This window comes from Dermacentor andersoni, chromosome 2 (genome assembly GCF_023375885.2).
Source record: "Dermacentor andersoni chromosome 2, qqDerAnde1_hic_scaffold, whole genome shotgun sequence".
Taxonomy (NCBI): Eukaryota; Metazoa; Arthropoda; class Arachnida; order Ixodida; family Ixodidae; genus Dermacentor; species Dermacentor andersoni.
The window spans coordinates 146640547-146662548 of record NC_092815.1 but is presented as its reverse complement, the minus strand read 5'-3'; the positions used below and the strand labels follow the sequence as shown (position 1 = coordinate 146662548).

The 22002-nt window shown below is 45.0% G+C and overlaps 1 protein-coding gene across 1 annotated transcript in view; it reads left to right on the top strand.

Annotated features, from left to right (window-relative positions):
* LOC126540617 (uncharacterized) overlaps window positions 1-19945 on the top strand; it is a 30773-nt gene extending 10828 nt beyond the window's left edge. Inside the window, exons 2-6 of the mRNA XM_055076374.2 lie at window positions 1640-1796; window positions 8031-8197; window positions 13303-13385; window positions 15247-15330; window positions 19745-19945. Of these exons, the coding sequence (XP_054932349.1) occupies window positions 1674-1796; window positions 8031-8197; window positions 13303-13385; window positions 15247-15330; window positions 19745-19884 (597 nt within the window). The 5' untranslated portion in view covers window positions 1640-1673 and the 3' untranslated portion in view covers window positions 19885-19945. The remainder of the gene's footprint in view (window positions 1-1639; window positions 1797-8030; window positions 8198-13302; window positions 13386-15246; window positions 15331-19744) is intronic.
* The last annotated feature ends 2057 nt before the right edge of the window (window positions 19946-22002 follow it).

Genomic DNA, 22002 nt, shown 5'->3' with positions numbered 1-22002 from the left:
TATTTCTTGGTCGTGCCCAGCCTGCGAAGTGTATTTCAAAGGTGGAAGGAGAATGTTACGCCTGTACGGTAACTTGCCCTGCACGAACTTCACTTAGCCTGGCATGTCTTAACACAACATGATCACATGGAAAATGCGCTAATGTTTCGTTTATTGTACTAATGAGCAGTGTATGTGAAGCTACATCGTCGTAGTGTATGACAGGTGTCATAAGAGCGCTCTAAAAACGAAGACGAAAGGACCACATGCAACAGGACTGGCGGTACTTCCATCTGGCGTTTATTTCAAACGATCATCTATTTATGCTCTGAGCATCAGGTACATCATGAACTCATCATTATACGCGCAAAAAAGGGCATAAGTGAATCACATCACCTACACGTTTTTATGGGGCCCTATAACGTAAAACTATTCAAATATGTTTCTATTCCAATTTCCTGGCGTCAAATTTGCGTAGCCACCGACGCAAGCACCGGGCGGTCACCCACAGGGTTGTCTCTACAAACCAATCAAACACTCTCCTCGTTCATGGGTGGTCACTTTTGCTTGCTTGAAAAACGAATAAGATTGCCTACACTGAGCGGCTTGTCGTATCTAATTGGCTGACAAGAAGCGAGGAGAACGCTCAAGTGGAGAGGGATCCGCTGGGGCAGAGCTAGTGCACTGAAAATCGATAACCGGATGAAGAGGGTGGTGTCGGCTTCTGCGATTGGTCGGCTTTCCCTTACTTAGCTTGTGGTGGCTGGTCGAAAATCGCGGTGGCATGCAACGGAAGCTTAAGAATGACGCTAAAACTGACCCTCAGCAAAGAAGAGTTGGCAGTATGAGATGGTAAACGTGCCGAAAGTGCTCGAAAACGTTACACGGCCACGCAAAAAGTTTTATTATACGCAAATACACCCATGCTCTCCGGCAGGTGCGAGTAGCCAGCGTCTCAGCGATCGGCGGCAGCCATCTTTTATTCCTTTCGGAACGCGGCAGCCTGCGGCTATTCCGAAGAACATTCAGTTTTGTTGAGCATATTAATGCATCTTTATCGCGTACACGTACGTCACTTTGACGCGGTGAGTTTGTGCGGTTTTGTGACGTCGCGTGATAGGCAGGTGAAGTGGGTGCAGCCCGAAAACTTTTTACCAATAGCCAAGGGCTAATGGCGAAAAGGGGTCGAATCAGAAATAACTCTTTTTCTTTTTTCTATCAAATCATGCGTGATTAGTGTGTACACATCATATCAGATGGGGAGCTATCGCGGTTTTCGTGACGTTGCGTGACAGACAGGTGAAGGGGGGGGGGGGGGTCGAAAAAAGTTTTTGACCAATCGTCGAGGGCTGATAGCACAATTGGAATAGAAAAGTTTGGAATAGTTTTACGTTGTAGTGCCCATGGTCAATCAGTTCGTGTGCCTAGATACCTTGAACGTAACGTCACTTGTTTTTCCTGCAAAACCAAAGACGGACAGCTGTCGCACTTGTCACTTGCTTTCCTTGTAAGATACGCTTGAATTATACCGTGTTCTGTTGTGTTGCCAAACATGGGTGTATTTCGATGAAAGAAACCACAAAAGCAGAACGCGATATAGTTGAAGCGTATTTTATCACTTCGAAATGTTTATAGCTTTTGGTCACTTTTTCTGTTACAGGCCTGGTTAATCCACAATTCGACAGCAAGTAGCAATGCGTGATGGGCAAGTTGTTGCCTGTTGTGGCGCCGTCATCGTCACCGTAGTTCTTTCATCCGTGGCATCCACATTGCCTGAAAGAAAGAGTTACCTCTCTCCGTTTCAAGATGCTTGGAAGGTAATGATTACTAGATGCTAATACTTTTCAGACGTGCATCTTTTTTTTACTGCAAAAGAATGGACACTGCCACAAAAGCTGTCAAACCACGAAAATTTACGGCGCAGTCACCCCATCATCAGCAGCACAAACGAGCATCTACAATAAAATACAAGAACAAGACAAGCACTGCTTCTCTAGAAAATTGGGGAATGCAAGCACATATAAAAAAATCTGATCAGGTTGTAAACATCCACAATAATAAATTTAGGTGCATTTAGTAGTTTACATTGCTAGCCAAGCGCCATTCTTCATACACAGAAGAAAAAATGAGAAAAGTGAAAAAAGTGTCTGGGAATCTTTCAGAACGTACAGTAAAGTTACTTAGAAAGTGCACTAAGTTCAGCCGTGCCGTTGTTGAAGATAAAACGTAAATATCAGTACCAAAAGTAGTTAGTCCGCGATTTTAAGAGACAATTTCACAACGGCAACGTAGCACTCGTGTCGTTTGGGACGAACGTATAAACGGCAATAACGCTGCTGATTTCCTGCAGGTTAGAGGTGCACATCAGAAGAGTTAAATTTTTTGCGCGCACAATACAGGTGAATAATCATATCAACGGGTTCTAAAACAAATACCCACGGGCTACCAAGTGCGAGTCATTTCTTGGGCATAGGTTATTTTTTTTCCAGCACTCAGGGAAAAGGAAAACAAACGTGAACACAGATGGCGCTTGTGTTCTAAGTAGAAGTGGAACCATACTGGAATGCGGCACGGTAAGGATGGAGAACGGTGAACAAACACGAGTTCTGTTCAGAGCGCTCAAAATGCCCTTGGGGGCTCACTTTTGCCGGTTCATATGTGCTACGCAGAAAAGAAAAAGGTTTCATTTCAAGCTGTCAACAGTGACCCTACTAGCCTAGATGAGGGTGCTCACTTTGTAATGTTCTGTATGCACTGTCAATTAGCTACGCTCAATTCGATCATTGCCAACCTAACAGGTGGAAAAACTAACAAAAGAAATTGGCTTTTGTGGTGCTATGGTTATGTATTTTGTCACCTGTAATGAAAAATCTGGAAAGGTCTTTCGGTGTCGAAAAGTTTCTGGCTTGCTTGTACTTAGCAAACGGGGCGGTATTGTGCAACACATGACAGGAGGGCATATACATACAGGATGGGTGCAAAGGCTGCCAGGGATTATGTCTGGTGGTTTTTCAGAACCAAGCCTTCTTTTACTCTTTCTTCATATGTCTATGAGGAACGTATAAGCACGGAACGCCGCCCCGAGTGCCAAGTCAGCCAGTGTTGAGAGAAAAGAAAGTCGCAGTTTCGCCCGAAAGGCGAAGCATCGATTGCGACAGCAAATTAGTTGACAGCTATACGAACTACACATTGTAGATTTATCGGCCGCAGAGTTTTGTAAACATAAGCATACTAACTAAATTAAGAAGCATGGTGTCACGCATGCACAAGCCAACAAGAACACATCTCACTCGATGATCGCGGAAGCTCGCTGTCAAAACGCTGCAGTGAGCTAACGCGGCGAATTTACCTTCGTGATACCGCTCGCATCAACGCGAACTACGCCGCGAAAACACAGCCCAGCGCCGGTTCGGTACCCGTTGCAGACGGCTTTCAGTATACAGCGGCCCAGCCAGGCGCGCGCGGCCGCCCGAGGCGCACGGCACATCTCGCAATTTACGAATTCTAGCCCACAGAGTGTCGGAACGGAACCAAAAGAAAAACGAAAAAAAAACCAAAATTTTTGACCGGTATCAAAATGTAACCGAAACATTATTTATTATTTTGTTTCCGAGTGAAACTGAAATATTTTCATTGGTTTTCTATTTAAGGATTTCGGTGGGGGCGAAATGTGAAAACACCCGTGTACTTAGATTTAGGTGCACGTTAAAGAACTCCAGGTGGTCGAAATTTCCGGAGTCCTCCACTACGGCGTGCCTCATAATCAGGGAGTGGTTTTGGCACGTAAAACCCCATAATTCTTTTTTTCCATTTAAGGGGAAAGTCGGCAATCGGAAATAATCAACGTCAGGCAACGTCAGCACAAGCACGGATCTCAGGGCTCCGCCCTAGCGCGTACCTTAGGCAGCGATTTTGCGAGCGATAGACAGTCGAACGCTCCACTAGTCTAAGCTTGCTGCTCGGTGCACTAGTAAATGAGCATCGTAGCAACACTCAGGGCTTGCGCGCTGAAGAGTTTATTGTTTCGTTTTATACGGCTAGAACGCCTTGTTATCGAAGTTTTATCGTTCGTTTAAGTTCGTTTTATCGGTACAGCGTTCTCGCATTTCGGCGAGTACACGCGAGGACGTGCTGCTTCTGAAGTCATGCTCAGTGCCTTGACTCAAGGCACTGAGCGTGATCAGAAAATTAATAATTATTGAGAACAAAAAATACTATGCTTTCATCATTACCCTGCATCACAAATTTTGGCATGCAAACAAAACCCGTTACGAACCGTTACGAATCTTACTTTTTTGAGTTCCGGAGCATAACCGGAATGGAACCTTTTTCAGTAGAAGGAAACTAAAACTAGAATGAAAAACATTTCGTTCCGACACCTTCGTAGCCAGTCAGTTCACACGGCGTATCCACTTGGAGTGACTTTCCAGAATGACGCCAGTTTGGTGGGATAAGTCGTCAAAGTTTCCGTAAAGATACGCTGTCGTTCCACTTACATATTTAGTATAATGCTGTTTTACGCATCTAAGCACAAGAGTAACTAGAACACCCATGTATATAGTTCCATACTATCGTAAATAATATCTCGAAACTGGTGTCATACCGCAAATTCTTTTTAAATGGATACGTTTGCAATCTCACCAGCTACAATTCGCAATTTGGAATACGTGCCGCAAAGTGATTATTTATACATTATTTCGTTTTTTTTTTCGTTAGATTGTTTATGTATTCTGACTTCTCGATCTAATAAGGTCGGCCTCTTCTAATGACACTGCCAATGGGTAAGAATTAAGCTATCTGCCGTAGGCGATTTCTAAAGCTTCCATAAAACTTAAATATGATGACTCTGTATATACAGCTCGTTGCAAACGCAAGATGCCTCGTCGCCCATTCTTTGCCTCCACAAGCGCTCCAGGGGAATCAGCCTACGCTTCAGTTATCCAAACTGTCATTTAGGTGCAAGGCTACAAGAACAACCATTTTTTTCGAAATATGCAGCCGTTATAACATTTCTCTGACTATTTGCAGCCCAACTACCCGCACTAATATCTTGCTTTCGTGTTGTAACTTTATGTAAATGTTTTGAAGCTTCATCTGGACGTAGAGCAACGCACTTTCTTTTTTTTTAGTTTGGTTCGTTTTGTTTCGCTTTTTACCCGCACGTACAGATGCGTTTAATAAGGCGAATATTTTGAAACCGGAGACCCAAGGTTAGGACACTGTTGACCAGGCGTACAAAGGACTTACATTTTGGCTACACAAGGCCGTTTCTGAACGCTATTTCTGAATCTATGTCACTTCTGCACGGCCAGTAACCTCCACTGGGATCCTTGTTGCCTTCCTATCATTTTTATTTCACTACATTCATTTCCTTCTTGTAGTCTTTCTCTTTTTCTTCAGCCATCTATATCGTATCCTCCTTTTTTATTTCTAAAGAAGCTGCGTTTCGACCGTGATGGCAGTTGCCAGGCAGCTCTTTCTTCTGTGAACGTTTTCGTGATTCCAAATCCATGCACTACTAATAAAAGTATGTCTAAATAGATGGTTTCCCGACAGCATCACCAGTTTTCGAATAAGGCATGCTAACTTCTAGAGATATGCATTGACCTCTCACCGATAAGCTTTCTGATGCCGTATTTTCTACAGATACTATTCATTTTCCATTCTGGTTGCTTGTGTTACAGAATCGCTCGAAGCCTTCGCCACCGCTATTACCGATAGCGGCTAGTCTACTGGACACTTTATAAGCAATATAAAGAATTCCAGAAAAACTACCCTAACAAAACAGGGACCCCAGAAGACTTCGTCCATGCAGGGCCGACCTGCACAATGTTAAAAACTTGAGCGTTTCGCAGAAGTTTCAGGTGTCGAAAGTTGCGACAGCGGTGGCAGTCTCAGGTTTCTTCCTCCGCCGACCCGACCTGAGCAATGAAACCCAGAAACGTCGCTTTACTTTGGCCACTACAGCGTGTGCCTTCAGAAGCTTATTTCAAAATAAGTTCTTTTATTTAACGACGTTTACTAGTGCCCCACACTGGCGCCAGACGCGGTGCCCAGCTTCATTGCGATATGGTTCCTATACCTGCGAGAAGACGCGACCTACGGCCGTGTTGAGCCCGTCATCGGTGACTGCTGCGCGCCTGGCTGACGTACAAGGCTAAGCGTGCCACGCCGGCAGCGAGTCGCTGCTCTACACGTTCAGGTCGACGCCGTCATGCACCTCTGCGAAGTGGCCGCCGGCCAGAACCAGCGTAGAGGAACGTTTCACGAAGAACGGCTTCGTGCCCAACCGCAACAAGGCAAGTCGTCGTTAGGCTGGTCAAAAAAAAAAGAAAAAGGCGACACACGTAGGACCATTCACCAATTTTCGCCGTCAGCTCGATGACACCAAGTAGGCGCAGCCAGACTCCGGCGCATAACTGCCGGGTATCAACCCTCTGGTGGCAGCACAGTTAGCAAACGCCAGGACAGTTCATTTTTGTCGACAATAACGGCGTGGACTCCTTGTCACGCTGCGGGAGGATAGCGCCGGCACTTCTCATGGGCATATTGCCGAGAGTGGTAGCAGGGATACTCCAGGGCGGCTTTGGGGCGTCCAGGCATCCGAAAGACCCTGTGCTTACTTGCAGCTCGTCCCCAACACATCGTCCACGTCCTCCAGCAATCAAAGGCCCACCCAGCAACCGTTACTTCAAGAACTCGTCGTGGGTCACCAGCATCATCACAGAAAGACGGCCAGTATGAGGATTGCTGCCATGAGGCACGCTGGAGGACAATCGGAGCCACAGCGCGAGGAAGAAAGAGGCAAAAGTGCGGACTAGACGGGGACAGACAAGCATAGTTCGGGCCCGCGTCTAGCGCACAAATGTCAACTAGCGCTCATCGCACGGCTGTTCGTCGCCGGACGCACTATTGGCGTGACGCCAAGAATTTACGCTTCTTGAACGCGTCTGCATTGCTTTAAGTATTTGTTAAAATTTCGCGAGGATGCCCGGCATAAACGCCATGAGCACCGCCTTCTCAAGTACCCATATTTAGGTTATTAGCTTGGATGCTACAGCTTCACCGCTCATATCGTGAGTGAGTGAGTGAGGAAACTTTGCTGTGAACGCCTGCAGAACGGTTAGCCTTCCCCTGTTAGGGAGGCGTTACTGTGACGCGGCCATGACGTCTTCGCGGCGTGTGGCGCCTCTACTTCGGCCGCGGCCGCACTACTCCTTTTGGTCGACCGCGCCTGCCCCTCTTTTGGGGTGGCAGCCTCCCTCCGGTTTCGCTCGGTCGTTGCCTTTCGAGGGCCGCCGAGATCTGCTGGACGGCCTGGGTTTGGACATCTTGGTCATAGCATCTCGTTGCGGCCTCGAGCCGCGGCGGGATCGTTGTTATTGTTGCAGCTTCATGCGGATTCTTAGCACAGTCCCAAAGGATGTGAGCTGCAGTGGCTCTTTCCTTTCGGCACACACAACACAGATCACTTTCATAAACACTTGGACACACGTGCCTCATCAGCACCGGGGTGAATAATGACCCCGTTTGAAGTTGTCGATATAAAACCGCCTCCTTACGGGTCAAGCCCGGATGAGGTGGCGGCATAGTCCTTCGCTCTAGTCGGTACCATTTCACAATTTCGTTATAGGAAGTCATTTTTCCTTGGTTTCCCACCACCACGACGGGTCGGCTGTAGTAGCAGCGGCACGGTTGGTTAGTCCTCGCGCCGCCGCGTTCACCGTCTCGTTGTGGTTAGCGTTGCCGCGATCCGACACATCACTGCCCATGTGGGCCGGAAACCACTTTATCACCACACACCGACTTTCACTCGCGAGATCGACCACACGCAACACACGCGCGGCTTCACCACACACCCTTGCTCTGGCATAATTTTTCACTGCCGTCCTAGAATCACAGAGCACAGTCGTGCACTCGGGGTCGGCGATGGCCAAAGCAATGGCCACCTCCTCGGCTTGATGCTATCGTGAGCATAAATATTGTGCGCCCCAGTTATGCATGAATGATGCTGCATCAAAATCACCATTCTTCTCCCACTTTCACTGCAGGCGTTTTTTCAGACCTCCGTCTTTGTGGTGTACCAAAGATCGTTCGAACGTGACCTCCTTCTCGGAGGGGACGGCCAGTGCTTCCATGGGAGAATCTACAAGTGGAATCACGAAGAAAAATACTCCCTTGCCGAGACGTATTACTGGGACAACGCGACGGCGAAAATGTAAGTTTATTGTTTGACCTTAGCTTATCGTGTTTCTTACCTGACAGAGTCCTGGAACACTCTAGCATAGTTACAAGATGTGTTCTAAATTCTATCTTATAAATATTTTTCAGCGAGTAGTTTATGAATCTGCTGCGTCCGAGCGGAGTTACTGGCAACCGAAGATAACCCGTCGCTTCCCTACATCGCGTTTACGCTGTTCCTTCTGAGTCGTGCACGCTAAAGATTATGGAGGAGCTGGCTTCCTTACCTCGACACGCTGTTGTCGCCGCAAGACCAGTGCAAAACATGCTATACATACGAGGATAAATCATTTGGTGGCGCACTAAAAGAAGCGAGACGACAAGGAAGAGTGGGCGAGTAAGCACATGGCGAAGGCGTGCTTTGTATAATGTAGGAAGATGTTCCCGGGGAAGTTACCCGGTGTTTGTCAGAAAACTGGTACCACCTTTTTATTCTGAGGGCGGTGCGAGTGTCGTCTACGAGGAGCGGATTAGACCGGCAACTGGCTCGATGGATTCCGACAAGGTCATTCTGGACTCGCTCTTGGCTTTCGCCTAGGACGCGCAGTTTCTAGGACTGCTCAGAATACGCATCCCCCCTTCTCTTCCTATTCCCCATTATAGGCCTTCGCGCCATCCTTAATAACTACATTTTGTCATCATCATTCCATGGGGCCAAGATACAAGCTTCCTCAGATCGTGTTTACGCAGAGCCTTTTAGCGAAGATAAACATTAACCTACAATCACTTCAATGCGTCGCTTCGATAAAAGGATGTAATGCTTGTCAGTTTCATTACGTCTTTCCAAAGAATGCTAAGTTCATATCCAAGTAAACACTAGTCGGACTTTTCAATGAGTAGCTAGGAGAGTTATCTTCTGTAGTCAACAAAAACGCAGGTGGGCTTCGATTTTGCATCCAGCTTGACCACTGCAACATTTGTAGCATTTTTACACTTAGTCCGCCTAAGAACTATGAAAGAACGCGCTCAAGTTTATCCTTGCGCGTCTGAAATTGGACAAACGTCAAACGACCAACGATTACATCTCGGTCTGCATTCGAATGATTCTTGACGCTTCGATACAATTAGCAAGCATCAATGCGCATCATAGCATACTGCCGCAACATTGAGGGTCCATCACGAGGCCCGATATTACAATTTCGTATATACGCTCCAAGCTGTAAAACGCTGCATGTAGCTTTTTACCCCCCATAATTCTTCAAATGAGTGAATTATCAGATGAATAAGAGGAATACAAATGTCCCACCGGCATGCAACCAGGAAGTGAGCTACGCCGCCAAAATAATTTGACACTCCCGTCTCCTTGACTAGCGTTCGCAAGCGATATTCCCACCCCATCTTCCGTCATGCCTTAGCCTAGCGAGCGTGCCATGTTCACTTCAGGGGCAGCGCCTCCATTATATCTCTTCACATATTTTTTTCATGCATATAATTTTTCGTCTAGGGTTCCGGGGACACTTTCTACTTCGTTCAGTTCGTCCTTCCGTTTCGTGTCTCAGCAAACACGTAGCGCCATTTAGGCTTGAATAGGTGAATTTTGGTGAATGCAGTACGGAGCTTTCTGCCGTACTTGTGGGCACTGGAACCACCGACACGATATTTGGAAGCGTTGGTTAGTACATGTATTCGCCTAAACTTTATTTATTTATTTGTTTGTTTATTTATTTATTTATTTATTTATTTATTTATTTATTTATTTATTTATTTATTTATTTATTCGTCATACCTACATCGTCTGTACGGCATTACTGTATGGGGGTTAAAATACAGCAGGTCACAATAGAAAAATGCTCAATATCAACAAAATAGATCAGTAAATGTAACAATGGTTAAGCATTGAAATTCGCAATAGTGGAAGACAAACTAACAAAGAGTACAATAATTTCTAGAGTAACAAAAAGGGAAAAACAGTGCACACAGTCGTGTATGTTCAGAAATTAATAAAATAATATTCAAAGATTATGGCTCTCAATAGAATTTTCAATACTAGACGCTGCCATCATTTCATTAAGGTGCTCATTCAAATTGTTAATTGTTTTAGGAAAAGTTAATATCTAAACACGCTGGTATGGCACTGATAAGCTCTAATATTGTTAGCGTGGTCTCTCCTAGATGAAACGTAATGCGGCTCCTTAATGAACAGTGTATTGTCAATACCCGTTTTACTTTTCTACGTATTGTAACGAAATTTCAATATTGGGATTTTTCTGCCTGAAGAGAGAGTTTTTCACCCCAACCCTTTCCGTATTCCAGATCCTTTGACAGCAAAATTATAATTTCCTGTTACGAAGCGTGCTGCTTGCTTCTGTACTTATTCCATTTGGTCTATGAGGTTTTTAGTGTCCCGATCCCAGGTTACGCATACATATTCCACAATACGCCTAACGCTAGTCAAATACAAGGTTGCTTTCAGTGATGACGGAGAATGCTTGAAATTTCGTTGGAAAAAGTGAAGAAGACGGCAAGCTTTTGCGGTTTAGCATGATTAGCCCATTCAGTCAAGCTTTTCATAAAACTTAATTCCGAGGTATTTAACATGCTCACTCGTACTGACTGCAATATTATTTACGTTATAGGTACTGGGGAATTCTTTTCCCTTTTTCCTTGTAAACTGCACATGGTAACATTTAGCGGTATTCAGAGTCATCTGCTACCGATTGCGCAAGACAGACACTTTTTCAAGGTCGTCCTGCAAGACAGACATTTCGGCATGGCATTTCACTGGACGATACATGATACAGTCGCCGGCATACAGTCTAATGCTTGAGTTAATGCCTACTCCTAAATTATTTATATAAACGAGAAATAAAAGTGGCCCATGTACAGAGCCTTGACGCACTCCCGATGCCACTTGCATTGGAGCCGATGTCACCCCATTGAGAACAATCTACTGTTTCCGCAGATGTAAATAATCCTTTATCCAGACAAGAATATGCTCAGGAATGCCCAGTAATAGTAATCTTAAGTAAAGCAGCTTATGCGGGACATCAAATGCTTTCCGCAAATCTAGAAAGAGCGTATCTATTTGTTCACAATGGTCCAAGCTGACTGCATTGTCAAGCGTAAATTCGGTTAGTTGTGTTGCGCACGAAAAACCAGAGTGGAAACCAGGCTGAGCTGAGGAAAAAAGCTGTTTGCTTAAAAATGCTTCATCGAATTAGAATACAGGACATTTTCGAGAGAGAGAAAACAAGGCTACTAAAGGCAGGGAGGTAAACCAGAACAGCATACCGTTTGCTACTCCACGCTGGGGTGGGGGAAAGGGGAATAGAAAGGGAAAGAAAGAGAGAGAGCAAGCACTAAGTTAAAGATACTCGCTGTAACTACCTACCTGTGCGCCATCCCCCTCTTTAAGTATCGTAGGGACGCTGGGCCCTTTTGGGCAGCTTTTGAATTTCTAGTGACTCGTTGAAATACTATTACTAAGAGAGGTGCTATCTGTCTTGAGCAGTTTTTCAAAGCAACCTCCACATGGCTTTAACCGGCTTCGTGACTTTGTACACTCTCAGTTTTAAACGAAGGGCTCTTTTATAAGGCCTTAAATAAGCACCATTCAAAATGTCCGCGGGCAGGATTCGAACGCACGACGTCTAGTGCAGAATGCAGATATTAAAACCCTTACGCTACGGACGCGTGCAGGAATAACCGGCATGTAACGCCCTTACGAACTTCTCGCGGGCAAGCGAGTGCGTTCAGGCCCTTGGCGCGTTTCAATTTGGCCTCACGGAGACGCAGTTAGAATGCAGGCGGGAGCTTGCGCGGAGAAGGCACGCGCGGAAAACTGAAGCAACCAGAAAATTGCGTCTACAACGACAGTGAGAAGCTTGAAGAGCTTCTGCGCTGGAACGCAGGTGAGCATGTCACTGGACAAACTAATTGGTGTATGATTTCCTGACGAGAATTTTGGCGGCTGAGAAATACCATGGCCGAGGTGAGCACAGGTATGTTTTACCGTATGGCTCCGCTCTTTCCAAGACAGTGAAGCCGGCGATCCCATCTACGAGTTTTAAATCCGCATTTAAAAAATAATTGCGATCATGCCACCAATTATCAGACAACACTGGTCACTATGGTACATTTGATGGCACCAGCGTGCATTGTTTGCTACCCGTTGGCTCTTCCGTGGTTCTGCTATGACATTAAAAATGAAGACAGTGAAATTTCAGTAGTCGTCACCACAGCTACCCGCTTGCGCACAAGGACTGCCGTGCTCGTAAAGAAGCTGCGAACGCATTTATTGTGGCCCGACATAGGAAATTGGTGGCTGCCTTGTTCAGAAACGCAAAACATATTCACCGAAATTTCGCCTTCCATCGGTGATATTAAAACCACAAAGATATGCCACTCGTATGGTATAACGTGACCCCGAAAGTCTTGCAATTGGGATGCTTCTGAGCATCGTAACTGCAACTTAACAAGGTAAAATGCTCAGCAGATACAAACAAAGGTGTAGGACACGAACATAAAAAACATCAGCTGAGAGCAAGCTCCAAAAAATCCGAGAATAGATAGTGTTTCAGCCCACTCTTCGCCTACGGCGTTTGCACCCGTGGACTGCTCCACGCACTTCTTCAGCTCCACCACTTGTTGCGTTCCGCTTGAACTTGCCTTTCGGTTTGTAAATCAAATGCGCAAACACAAAGTGGGTCCAACTTACAGGCCCTCCTACTACATCTACTACTTCATGCGAACATCGAAGTTTACATGCAACGAAAGTTTGCATTACAATCATTCGACAAAGTTGCATGTTTCTACCGATTGCTGGCACGCCGCTTAGCATGTTCTAGGTGTTTCGAATTCTTTCTATGTCACTGGGTATCGGTCTTCGCTTTTCAGGGGTAATGAGGGGACCTTTTAAAGAGCACTTGTGATTCACAAGCACGTGGAGAAGTACCTCCTTTTAAGCAGAAGTCCCCCTCCAGTTTCGTAAAGTAGCGCGCCTTATCCCAAACTGCACTGTGTCAGTAGTAGCCGACCGTCTCGTATAATCGGTTACTGATGTGGGGAGTGCTATAAAGAATTGTTTTCCTGCGAAACATTTATTTCTTTGAAACACACGGTCACACGCACTTATCTTTTCAGCATAAAGAAGCCTGTATACTTATACCCTGAAGCAACCCCAGGATATGAGGTGCCGAATGCAATGGCGGTGTCTCCCTACAAAGGTAATGACACAATGATAAAGAATATTTCGTGATATGCTGCACGAAAACCGAAGAAATTCTCTCCTAAGGTATTGAGTATACCATCTCTCCCTAGAGGTTATATACAGGCCGCTTCAGTGGCGACTGTCCCCCATTGTTCGAACCATGGAATTTGAGCTAACAAAATTTCTTCTGGCCAAACTTGAGAGCGATGGTGGATGCTTGAAATTGCGCGGTTATCTCCAGAAACGCTGTTCATTTTGTTAAACATCTGAAAAAATATCTTTCGGTACATTTTTATGGTCCATGCTCCAATTTTAAAATTCAATACCGAAAGTGGTGAAGCTATTTCCAGATTAAGGAATCGTAAGAAGTGTCATATTCTATGTCAAACTCCCGAAGCATGCGACGAAATACACTGGTCTTTCATACAGCACCCCCATTGGGCACAAATCTTTAAATCCCTCCAGTATGTTTCTACCAAAGTAGACTTTACTTCTAAATAAAATTTCTCCTTCTCTTAACACTTCGGAAAAACAAAACGCAAGATCCTTTTTCTCCCAGCAAGATTTCGACAAGCCCAATTCTCACCTACGTAATTATTTATCCGCCTCCACGCAAGTTCTCCAGTATGTTTCTCTTGAAATGAGGTTTGATCTACAATCTTATTCTTTCCAGAGTTCCCTGGGGGTTCTGAAGTAACGAACTGTTGAAACGAAACGCAGTAACTTCGTGAGCCTGCTAACTACGAAAACTTCTAAAATGGCCCATTCCTGTCCTTTGTGATGCTTAACATACATTGTAATCACATTAGGTGGGCTTGAGCTTTACCTTCAGCAAATTGTCGCGGTCAATAGAAAAGGACAATGTCCACCTCATCGACTCGTACTACCAATTTCGGTGTAAAAAAAAAAAACTAAGAATGCGCACAGCAGTGCTGAAAATGTTATCCATAAATCGTTACGTCAAGATATAACGAATATACAACTTCATTACATTGCTCTGCAACTATATTAATCTATGTGCGTGTGTGTGCGCGTGTGTGCGCGTGCGCGTGTGTGTGTGTGTGTGCGCGCGCGCGTGTGTGTGTGTGTGTGTGTGTGTGTGTGTGTGTGTGTGTGTGTGTGTGTGTGTGTGTGTGTGTGTGTGTGTGTGTGTGTGTGTGTGTGTGTGTGTGTGTGTGTGTGTGTGTGTGTGTGTGTGTGTGTGTGTGTGTGTGTGTGTGTGTGTGTGTGTGTGTGTGTGTGTGTGTGTGTGTGTGTGTGTGTGTGTGTGTGTGTCATTCCTAAAAAAGCATTTCATTTGTCCCGACAGGTGAATTGAATGAAACCTGCCCGGGAAATTTCGAAATTTGCTTTTTCCTTAACGGCACGTCCATACAGAGTAAGAAGCAATTAACTTACAAACAACGTTCCTTTAAACTGATATTTTTGTCAGTGCTACGTACGTGTCATCTATTTTCGATGCAATTCTTCCCAAGAGAGCTTTATTGGCACCTATAGCAAAGGTAATACAAACATAGTTAGACCAATAGCCTAATTAGCTACTTCCTGGTCCAATACGCAATGCATGTCCAGTCAGCGCAAGAGCTACAAGACAACTCTTGCACATCACAATAGAATAACACATCGCATTATTCAAATTTTCTCATTGTGCAGCATAAGCTTTGAAGATAATCTACAAAGATGTCTTTATTGTGAACTTGTAACTAGCAAGAGCCTAGTGTTTGTAGTGATACTGGTATATAATATATACTTGAGTACAGCTACTTATATGAGCGATTTGAAGAAGGAATCAAGGAAATGTGAATATTATTTTCACAGAGGGGTGACGCTTACACCATCAACCATCAATATTTATCTTGTTTGTTTTCCCCTCACAGGCAAGCTTGTGTCCATCTACTATCCATTCGTGGTCTCAGAATATGACAACTGTGATATACTCCGTTCTCCAAGGCACGACAATGGTGAGAGATTTCGGCAGCTGGACTTGTTACGTCGGTAGAAAACTTGAGGCCAACAGTGTAAAAAATTAGGCTTTTTATATTTATACTGCATTCATTTTTCGCCTCATGCAGATCATGCTCCAAAGATTTAAACGCACAATTTGCACACCATAGTTGGTGACAACTTCCATATTAGACACACGTTTAACCCACAAAAATACTGTGCAGCTGCGGTTCACCTCTGAGAGACAGGCTAGCCAGCTGGAATCCACTCACAACCTAATGACTTTGCTGATTGCAGCCGTAAGTGTGCGTGTCGGCCGTGCCGTGAAATGTTAGATGCCATGTTTTGTAACTTCTGCAGGTGGGATTTTTGTTTTGTTTTGTGGGATTTACTACATGTGTATTTCTTCAGTACCTGTTCTTAGCCATTTTTTCCCCTATTAACTTGTACCTGGCTTCTTAACTTGTTTTTCTGTCTTCAGGCGTTTATATTCTCTGTTGTATATGAATCCCCCCCTATGTAATGCCCACATTGGGCCTTTAGGATATTGAAATAAATAAAAAATAAATAAATAAAATAATGTAAATATTAGGCTCTTTGGTAAATAAAGCTAGTTGTTTCCAGCTAAAATGTTATCTTTTGCTGAGCACTCATACGAGAATCTCTCGCAAACTTTGGCTAGAGGTTTAGGTTTCATCCCGAAACAGTGACACAACGACCGTTGTTTCCGGAGGCAGTTGTTTGAAACATCCGAGACCACTTGACGTCAGGTAAGTAGGCGAACCTAATTCGCTGGCGCATCTTTGACTGTACAATGTAATATTTTTTTAAGTGGAATTGGCAAAGCCAGTGTCAATAAGACACCACTTACTCTTTCGTTTCCTCATCTGTTTTGTTTATATCAAGTAAGATGTATTGCATGTGCGATACGTTATGCTGTAATTTGTGTTCATACAACAGTTGTAGGCATGCCTACGGGTGAATGCATTTACTTGTGATCTATTTTTCAGTTGGAAAGCGTACACATACCCTTTTAATTATTAGGTTTCACCCGACTGCAACAAGTACAACACGTTGTCTCTGACTTGAGCTACTACACAAGCCTTCCATTATTTGATTGAGACACAAAGATCACGCAGTACCATGATGTGTTTATCCAGCCCTGGTTTAGCCTGTCGTGGCGTAATCACCCAGTGCAATAAAGAAGCAAGTGGAAAATAATGCTCGCAGCCAGATAAATAAACCTGCCGCTACCCAGGCTTGCGTTTTCACTAAAGCGCTATTGGGGCGAGCTCCACTACTGGAAAAGCTGGCGCCACCGTCGGCGTGACGTGGTATGAGGGATCACGTGGACACAGCGGCCCCGTAGGTTGCTTCGGAATCGCTGAAGCTAGCTGAAAACGAAAGTTTAAGGCCCCACTTGCACTGCGGTTCTGATTAAGTTCTGAATCGGTTCTGATTCCGGCTTCGCTTTTGGGCTTGACAACGCTTAAAAGCCCTATAATATGCAGTGGCTGCCTCTGAAGGCGTCCAGCATGATAGGCTACTGCTAGGTGCCGCAGTGCTGGACGTACACAATGGAGCCCGGGGTCAGCTTTCACAAGTACCTACAGGACAAGAAGCTGCATGAAGCTTGGATCGCGAAACTTGGAATCGGCAAGCAGCCATCGGCTACAACTCGGGTGTGCAGCAAGCACTTCCGCGAGCAAGATTTCTGATACGGCGTGGTGGCTCAGATGTTCGTTGAGTAGCAGAAAGCGCGTACTGAGACGCTCGCCCACGCGCGCTACCAGGCTAATGTAAGGAAGATTTGGTCTATGAGCTTGTTGATGCTGGATACTGGTAAGTTCACTGGAATGGAAAGGGAACGGTAAAAAGCACATTAAAGAAGGCCTGGCATGTGCTCCTACTTGTGTAGCACCAAACAATGAAATGTACTGGATCAGGTATGAAATGTACTGGAGAATGATGATAAACATACAGTGCGCTGCAACTTGAGAAATATTGATAATGAAACGTCTACGACTTTAGAAAACAAGATTTAATCGTCACAACGGAACGTCTCAAGTCGCCGTCGTAGGCGTCGAAGTCGCTAGTTATAACGAAATTATTTTTGAACACCTAGTGCCCGCGCAACAATGGTTGCTTGTGCACTTTCATATGCTCATACGCTGCGTCCTGAAATTCACGGCACGGTGCGAAAACGCGCGCACAGCGAAAAGTGGCAGCGAGCCCGCGTGATAGCTGCATTCAAGCTTCATTCTCTGATGCTCCATTTGGTTATACAGGCAGCCTACTAGAAGAACATATTTCACATAGCTCTCAGTGACTGGCGACCTTTCTCGCAAAAAGCCGGTTGGGGTGACTCCATCGCTGCGACCGCATGCAGTGGGCGTTCACTGTAAGTATTCGGTAAAAAGATAGTCTCTGCAAATATTCTGTGCTTTCTGTTTGTTCAAGAATACTATTTTGACAGTAAAGAACTTCTTTCCTTGCGACAGTACCTCCAGAAATGCCCAGGGGGGCTCCCGCGTGGTGTTCTTATCGAGTGCCGTCAGGGAAACCTATGATGAACGCGCCGCGTTATGCCTCATACTACGCAAGCGAGGAGCTTGCGACAGATGGCGACTCCGTAAGTCTTCGCCCCTGACATGGCAATTGAAAACTACTCAGCGTAGTTCTCGTCTGCGGACTGCACAAGACACGGTAGTTTCCAGGGAAGGTTTCAAGATGTGTACTGTTCTTAAGAAGCCGTGGTAAAATGTATGTTTCACGGCTTGTACTTATTTACTTATTCTTTGGTTATCATATTACACTACCTCAGGTAGCCTCAATGTTTAAATTGTTCATGAACGGTGGCGTTGAACCTAACACGGCAACTCACGAAGGATGAAGATTTTAGGGCAGTCTTTTCCAGTCGATGACTGTTTTCATAAGAGATAATTGAAGGTCTGCGGGGCTGCGGCCATCTGGAACATCAAATGGCTTCTGTATGCTTGATGCATTGAGAGACGCCCACGTTTTCCATGTACTGACAGCTCTGCGACAGATGGCAGAGCTGTCACTGGCAAACTTCACTGGCAAACTCGACTGCACATATACTCTATCATCGTGCTAAACATGCTCGCAGGCCAAGACATTGAAGTGCCTCTTTCTCGTCCGGGTAAATAGAGGGATCCTAAAAAATATAAATAAACTGCACTATTTAGAATGTACAAAGTAATCGGCAAATTTTTCTGGAGGCAGGTTGTAAATGGAGTGCGAGTACTTCCCTTCAATAGGTACGGCAGGTTTAAAACAACAATTTACTCACTTTGCTTCCGATAAGTTGGGTCCTTGCTTCGGGACTGAGTCAAAGTGCAATGATGCGTTTCGTTTTATAACCTCTAGTCGTTGAAAATCATTTCAAGGCCATCTGGAACCAAATTTCACTTTGGTTAACTAGGTAATAAACGTGTGATACACACCACTGAAACTTTGATGGCAAAGCTGGAAGGCTGGTATTTGCGTAATGTTCTTAGCAGCAGCCTTTCAACAAACCCGAAGCAAACGATGCGTGCATCTGGTGGTTAGCTGACATGACGTAACTACCAGCACGAGGCACCCGATACTTTTCAGCACGCTGCGGATAGCCGCGGACGCTGCAAAGTCATGACTCATGCTCTTCTGGGTCATGCGTCACGTCAGGCGAGCGGCAATGGCAACGTTTTCTTTTCTTCCTTCAGTTTCGGCGTCAAGAATGTCTACCTTTCCAACTATAACTCGATGCGTTCAATCGTATTTAAAAGCTAAACTTTCGCACGCAGGCTGCTTTATATGTACACTGTCAGAACTGGAGCTATTTAGGCGGGGCAAAATTTTGTTGCAGTTGGCGTTTGATGACACTCAGAAGTTGCACTCGAGTCCACGTACTGCAAATTTAAGAGCAATTCAGAACAAGTTATGTCACGCCAATAGAGGCTCCACGCCTCGCTCTGCAGCCTTTGGTAAAGAGCGGGAATTTTAAAGAATTCGCTGCATTCCAGAAGTATTATCAATCTGAGAACTTGAGTGCGGGAAATTTTTTTTTTTTTTTGCAGAAGAAGTGCACCACAACCTGTACACCTAATTTTCAATTTCTCTTTTCTACACGATTAACCTAAATTCATAACTACCGCACAGCCAGTACCTAAGGTAAGCTAAAGAAATGTGTGTGCGTTCAGTTGCCTTCGATTCTATTCTCCTTTAAAGCACCAAGCATTCTCCTTTAAAGCGTATTCGCAACTTCGTTGCTCTTCGTACTTCTTGATCGCGAATTTTCTTTTCCCCACAGGTATGCAGTATCCAATGATCACGCAATATGGCGATGCAGTTGTGATGTGTTAATGCTGATTTTGTTCAGCGGGTCCTGCAATGCGGCATTATTATACGCTATACTTGTCACCAATGCAGGCTGCGAGCTCTGGGTCACCCGGCAGGGGGTGCAGAACGTCCGCAGCGCCTGCCTTTTCATCTACGATCTCTTATGCGGGCCTAACAAGTTTCAAAAGTACGACGAGGAATTCTGCAGAGATAAAATTCAGATTAGGTAATAAATGCCTAATGCCTCACTCTTTTGAATCACGTGTGCCTCATTTGTTTGCCTTTGCGCCAGTGAATCTGCGGTCACGGCTCTTTCAAATACAGAAACACGCTGTCTCCAATTCCCGCCGTTCTCAACCACTGGAGTCTCTACCAAACTGCGCAATTTGACAGAGACTTTAGGCAATGTCAGTGCGCTTGTCACTCAACGCCACTTCCGCTCACGCCGGCAGATGAAGAAACAACCTTTCAACTGCAGTCACTGCACGCCTGCGGTTGAAGCAGTGTGCGTCCGACTTCTGTTGGCATGTTGTTTACGTATTGAGGCGTCCCTACCAGAGTTGGGGAGTGGGCACCTCCATTCTATTCCCCTTCCATTGCGGAGAGTCGAGATTCCCGCAATTCCACTCCTTCTAACTCCTCGAGATGGCGAGACTTGGGCCATTGCGTCTACTGAAGTGGCTGAGCTGGTTCATGCCACTCTTCCAGTTCAAGCAAATGATAACGCTCCCTCTGCTATTACGTACTACTCGAGCACCCGTATTTGCCTAGTTGCTGAAAACACATTTTCGAAGTATTCAAAACGTTAGAGATAGTGTTACGTACTAATATGTCGCACAAGATCATAACGCGTTTTGTTGCATGTTATCTTGGCATTGAGTTGTTGGGTGTAATTCCTAGAATGTCTGCTTTTTTAACAGTAGATACATGAGTTAGCCCCGTCGGTTCAACTAACGAATAATTGGCATGATTGCAAAATATATTCAGTTTTTGCAATCACGATACAGGTATCTCCAAAACATGTCAGAGTCAGAAGAATGGCCCGCATGGCAGGCAGAAATCCCGCGTGGTTCTTCTTCTAAGCTTCTCCCACATGAAGCATAGCGAATAAATAAGCCAAAGCCTCAGTCATTACCTAAGCTGTTCAAAATGGTAATGAAAATATAAACGCGCCATAGTGATCGAACCTGCTTATGAAAACTCGCTTCGCCATGTTTACGTAAGCGCGGTTCTCACAGAAAAACTTGACGCTGATTTTGGACGGCATGGTACGTCTATTTTGCAACTGCTAGCCTACAGGTGCCCGCTCGTTACCCAAGAAGTTAGCTCCACTTTAACTCCTCGCGTTTTCGGTGGTTCACGCCAAAATCGCGCACTATGATACAAGCAGGCTATGCCTTCTAACTAAAATCCGCCGTCTCCAAAAATCATTCTTCCGTAATTATTCTCTTTGTCGAGTAAAGCAAAGTGTCAAGTAATCTTACACATTTTTCTATGTCATGCATGTACCCAGCTTATTACGTCACTTTGATGACTAACGCGACATGGATACGCATTGATATGATTTGCAACACTGTCTTTTTTGCTTCAAAGTTGCCGGTATATCGACAGCCACGATTCTGCCAACGTGCCTATTGGTCACATGTTATTGCACGTTCTCGATGCTACACAATGTGTGAAAAATATGGCGCGCGTTCCAAATCACCGTGGACTCCCGAAAGGTGCAATCGCTTGTTTTTGTCCTCCATCTTCGGGAATTATGTTAAAGGGACACTAAGGTGAAAAATAATTTCTTCTGCATCAGTAAATTACATTTCTACAACACCGAAAACACCATTCTTACAACGATAAGACGTTTGGTAAGCCAGAAAAAGCGCAAGAATGAAATACGGGTGGCGACGCCTACTTGAGTTCCCGCACCTTGTGGCTGTGACGTCTTGGATTTTGATGGCGTCTTCTAGCGCCTACTAATTATATATAGCGGCACAGGTTGACTACATTGTGTTCTAAAGGAACCAAAGATTAAACATGGCAAGTTTAGGGAACCTTTACTCAGCCAACGCGGCCCAAATGCGAAAACATACTTTGGAATCTCTGATGTTACGCTGACGTACCGGCGCTGGGGTATCGGCGCGAAATTCAAATACTGATACTTGGAACTTCATTTTCTCATCTAATGATCAAACTATCTTTTTGAAATGACTGCCTGCAGGGTTCTCAACCAATGCTTCATTAGTCTAAACTGATTTATTGTTTCGCTTTATTTTCCCTTTAAGCAGGCTCTTCCTATCATGCATAAATTCTACACAACTAAATGTTGCTGTATTTGAAAAGTCCCTGAAACGTTT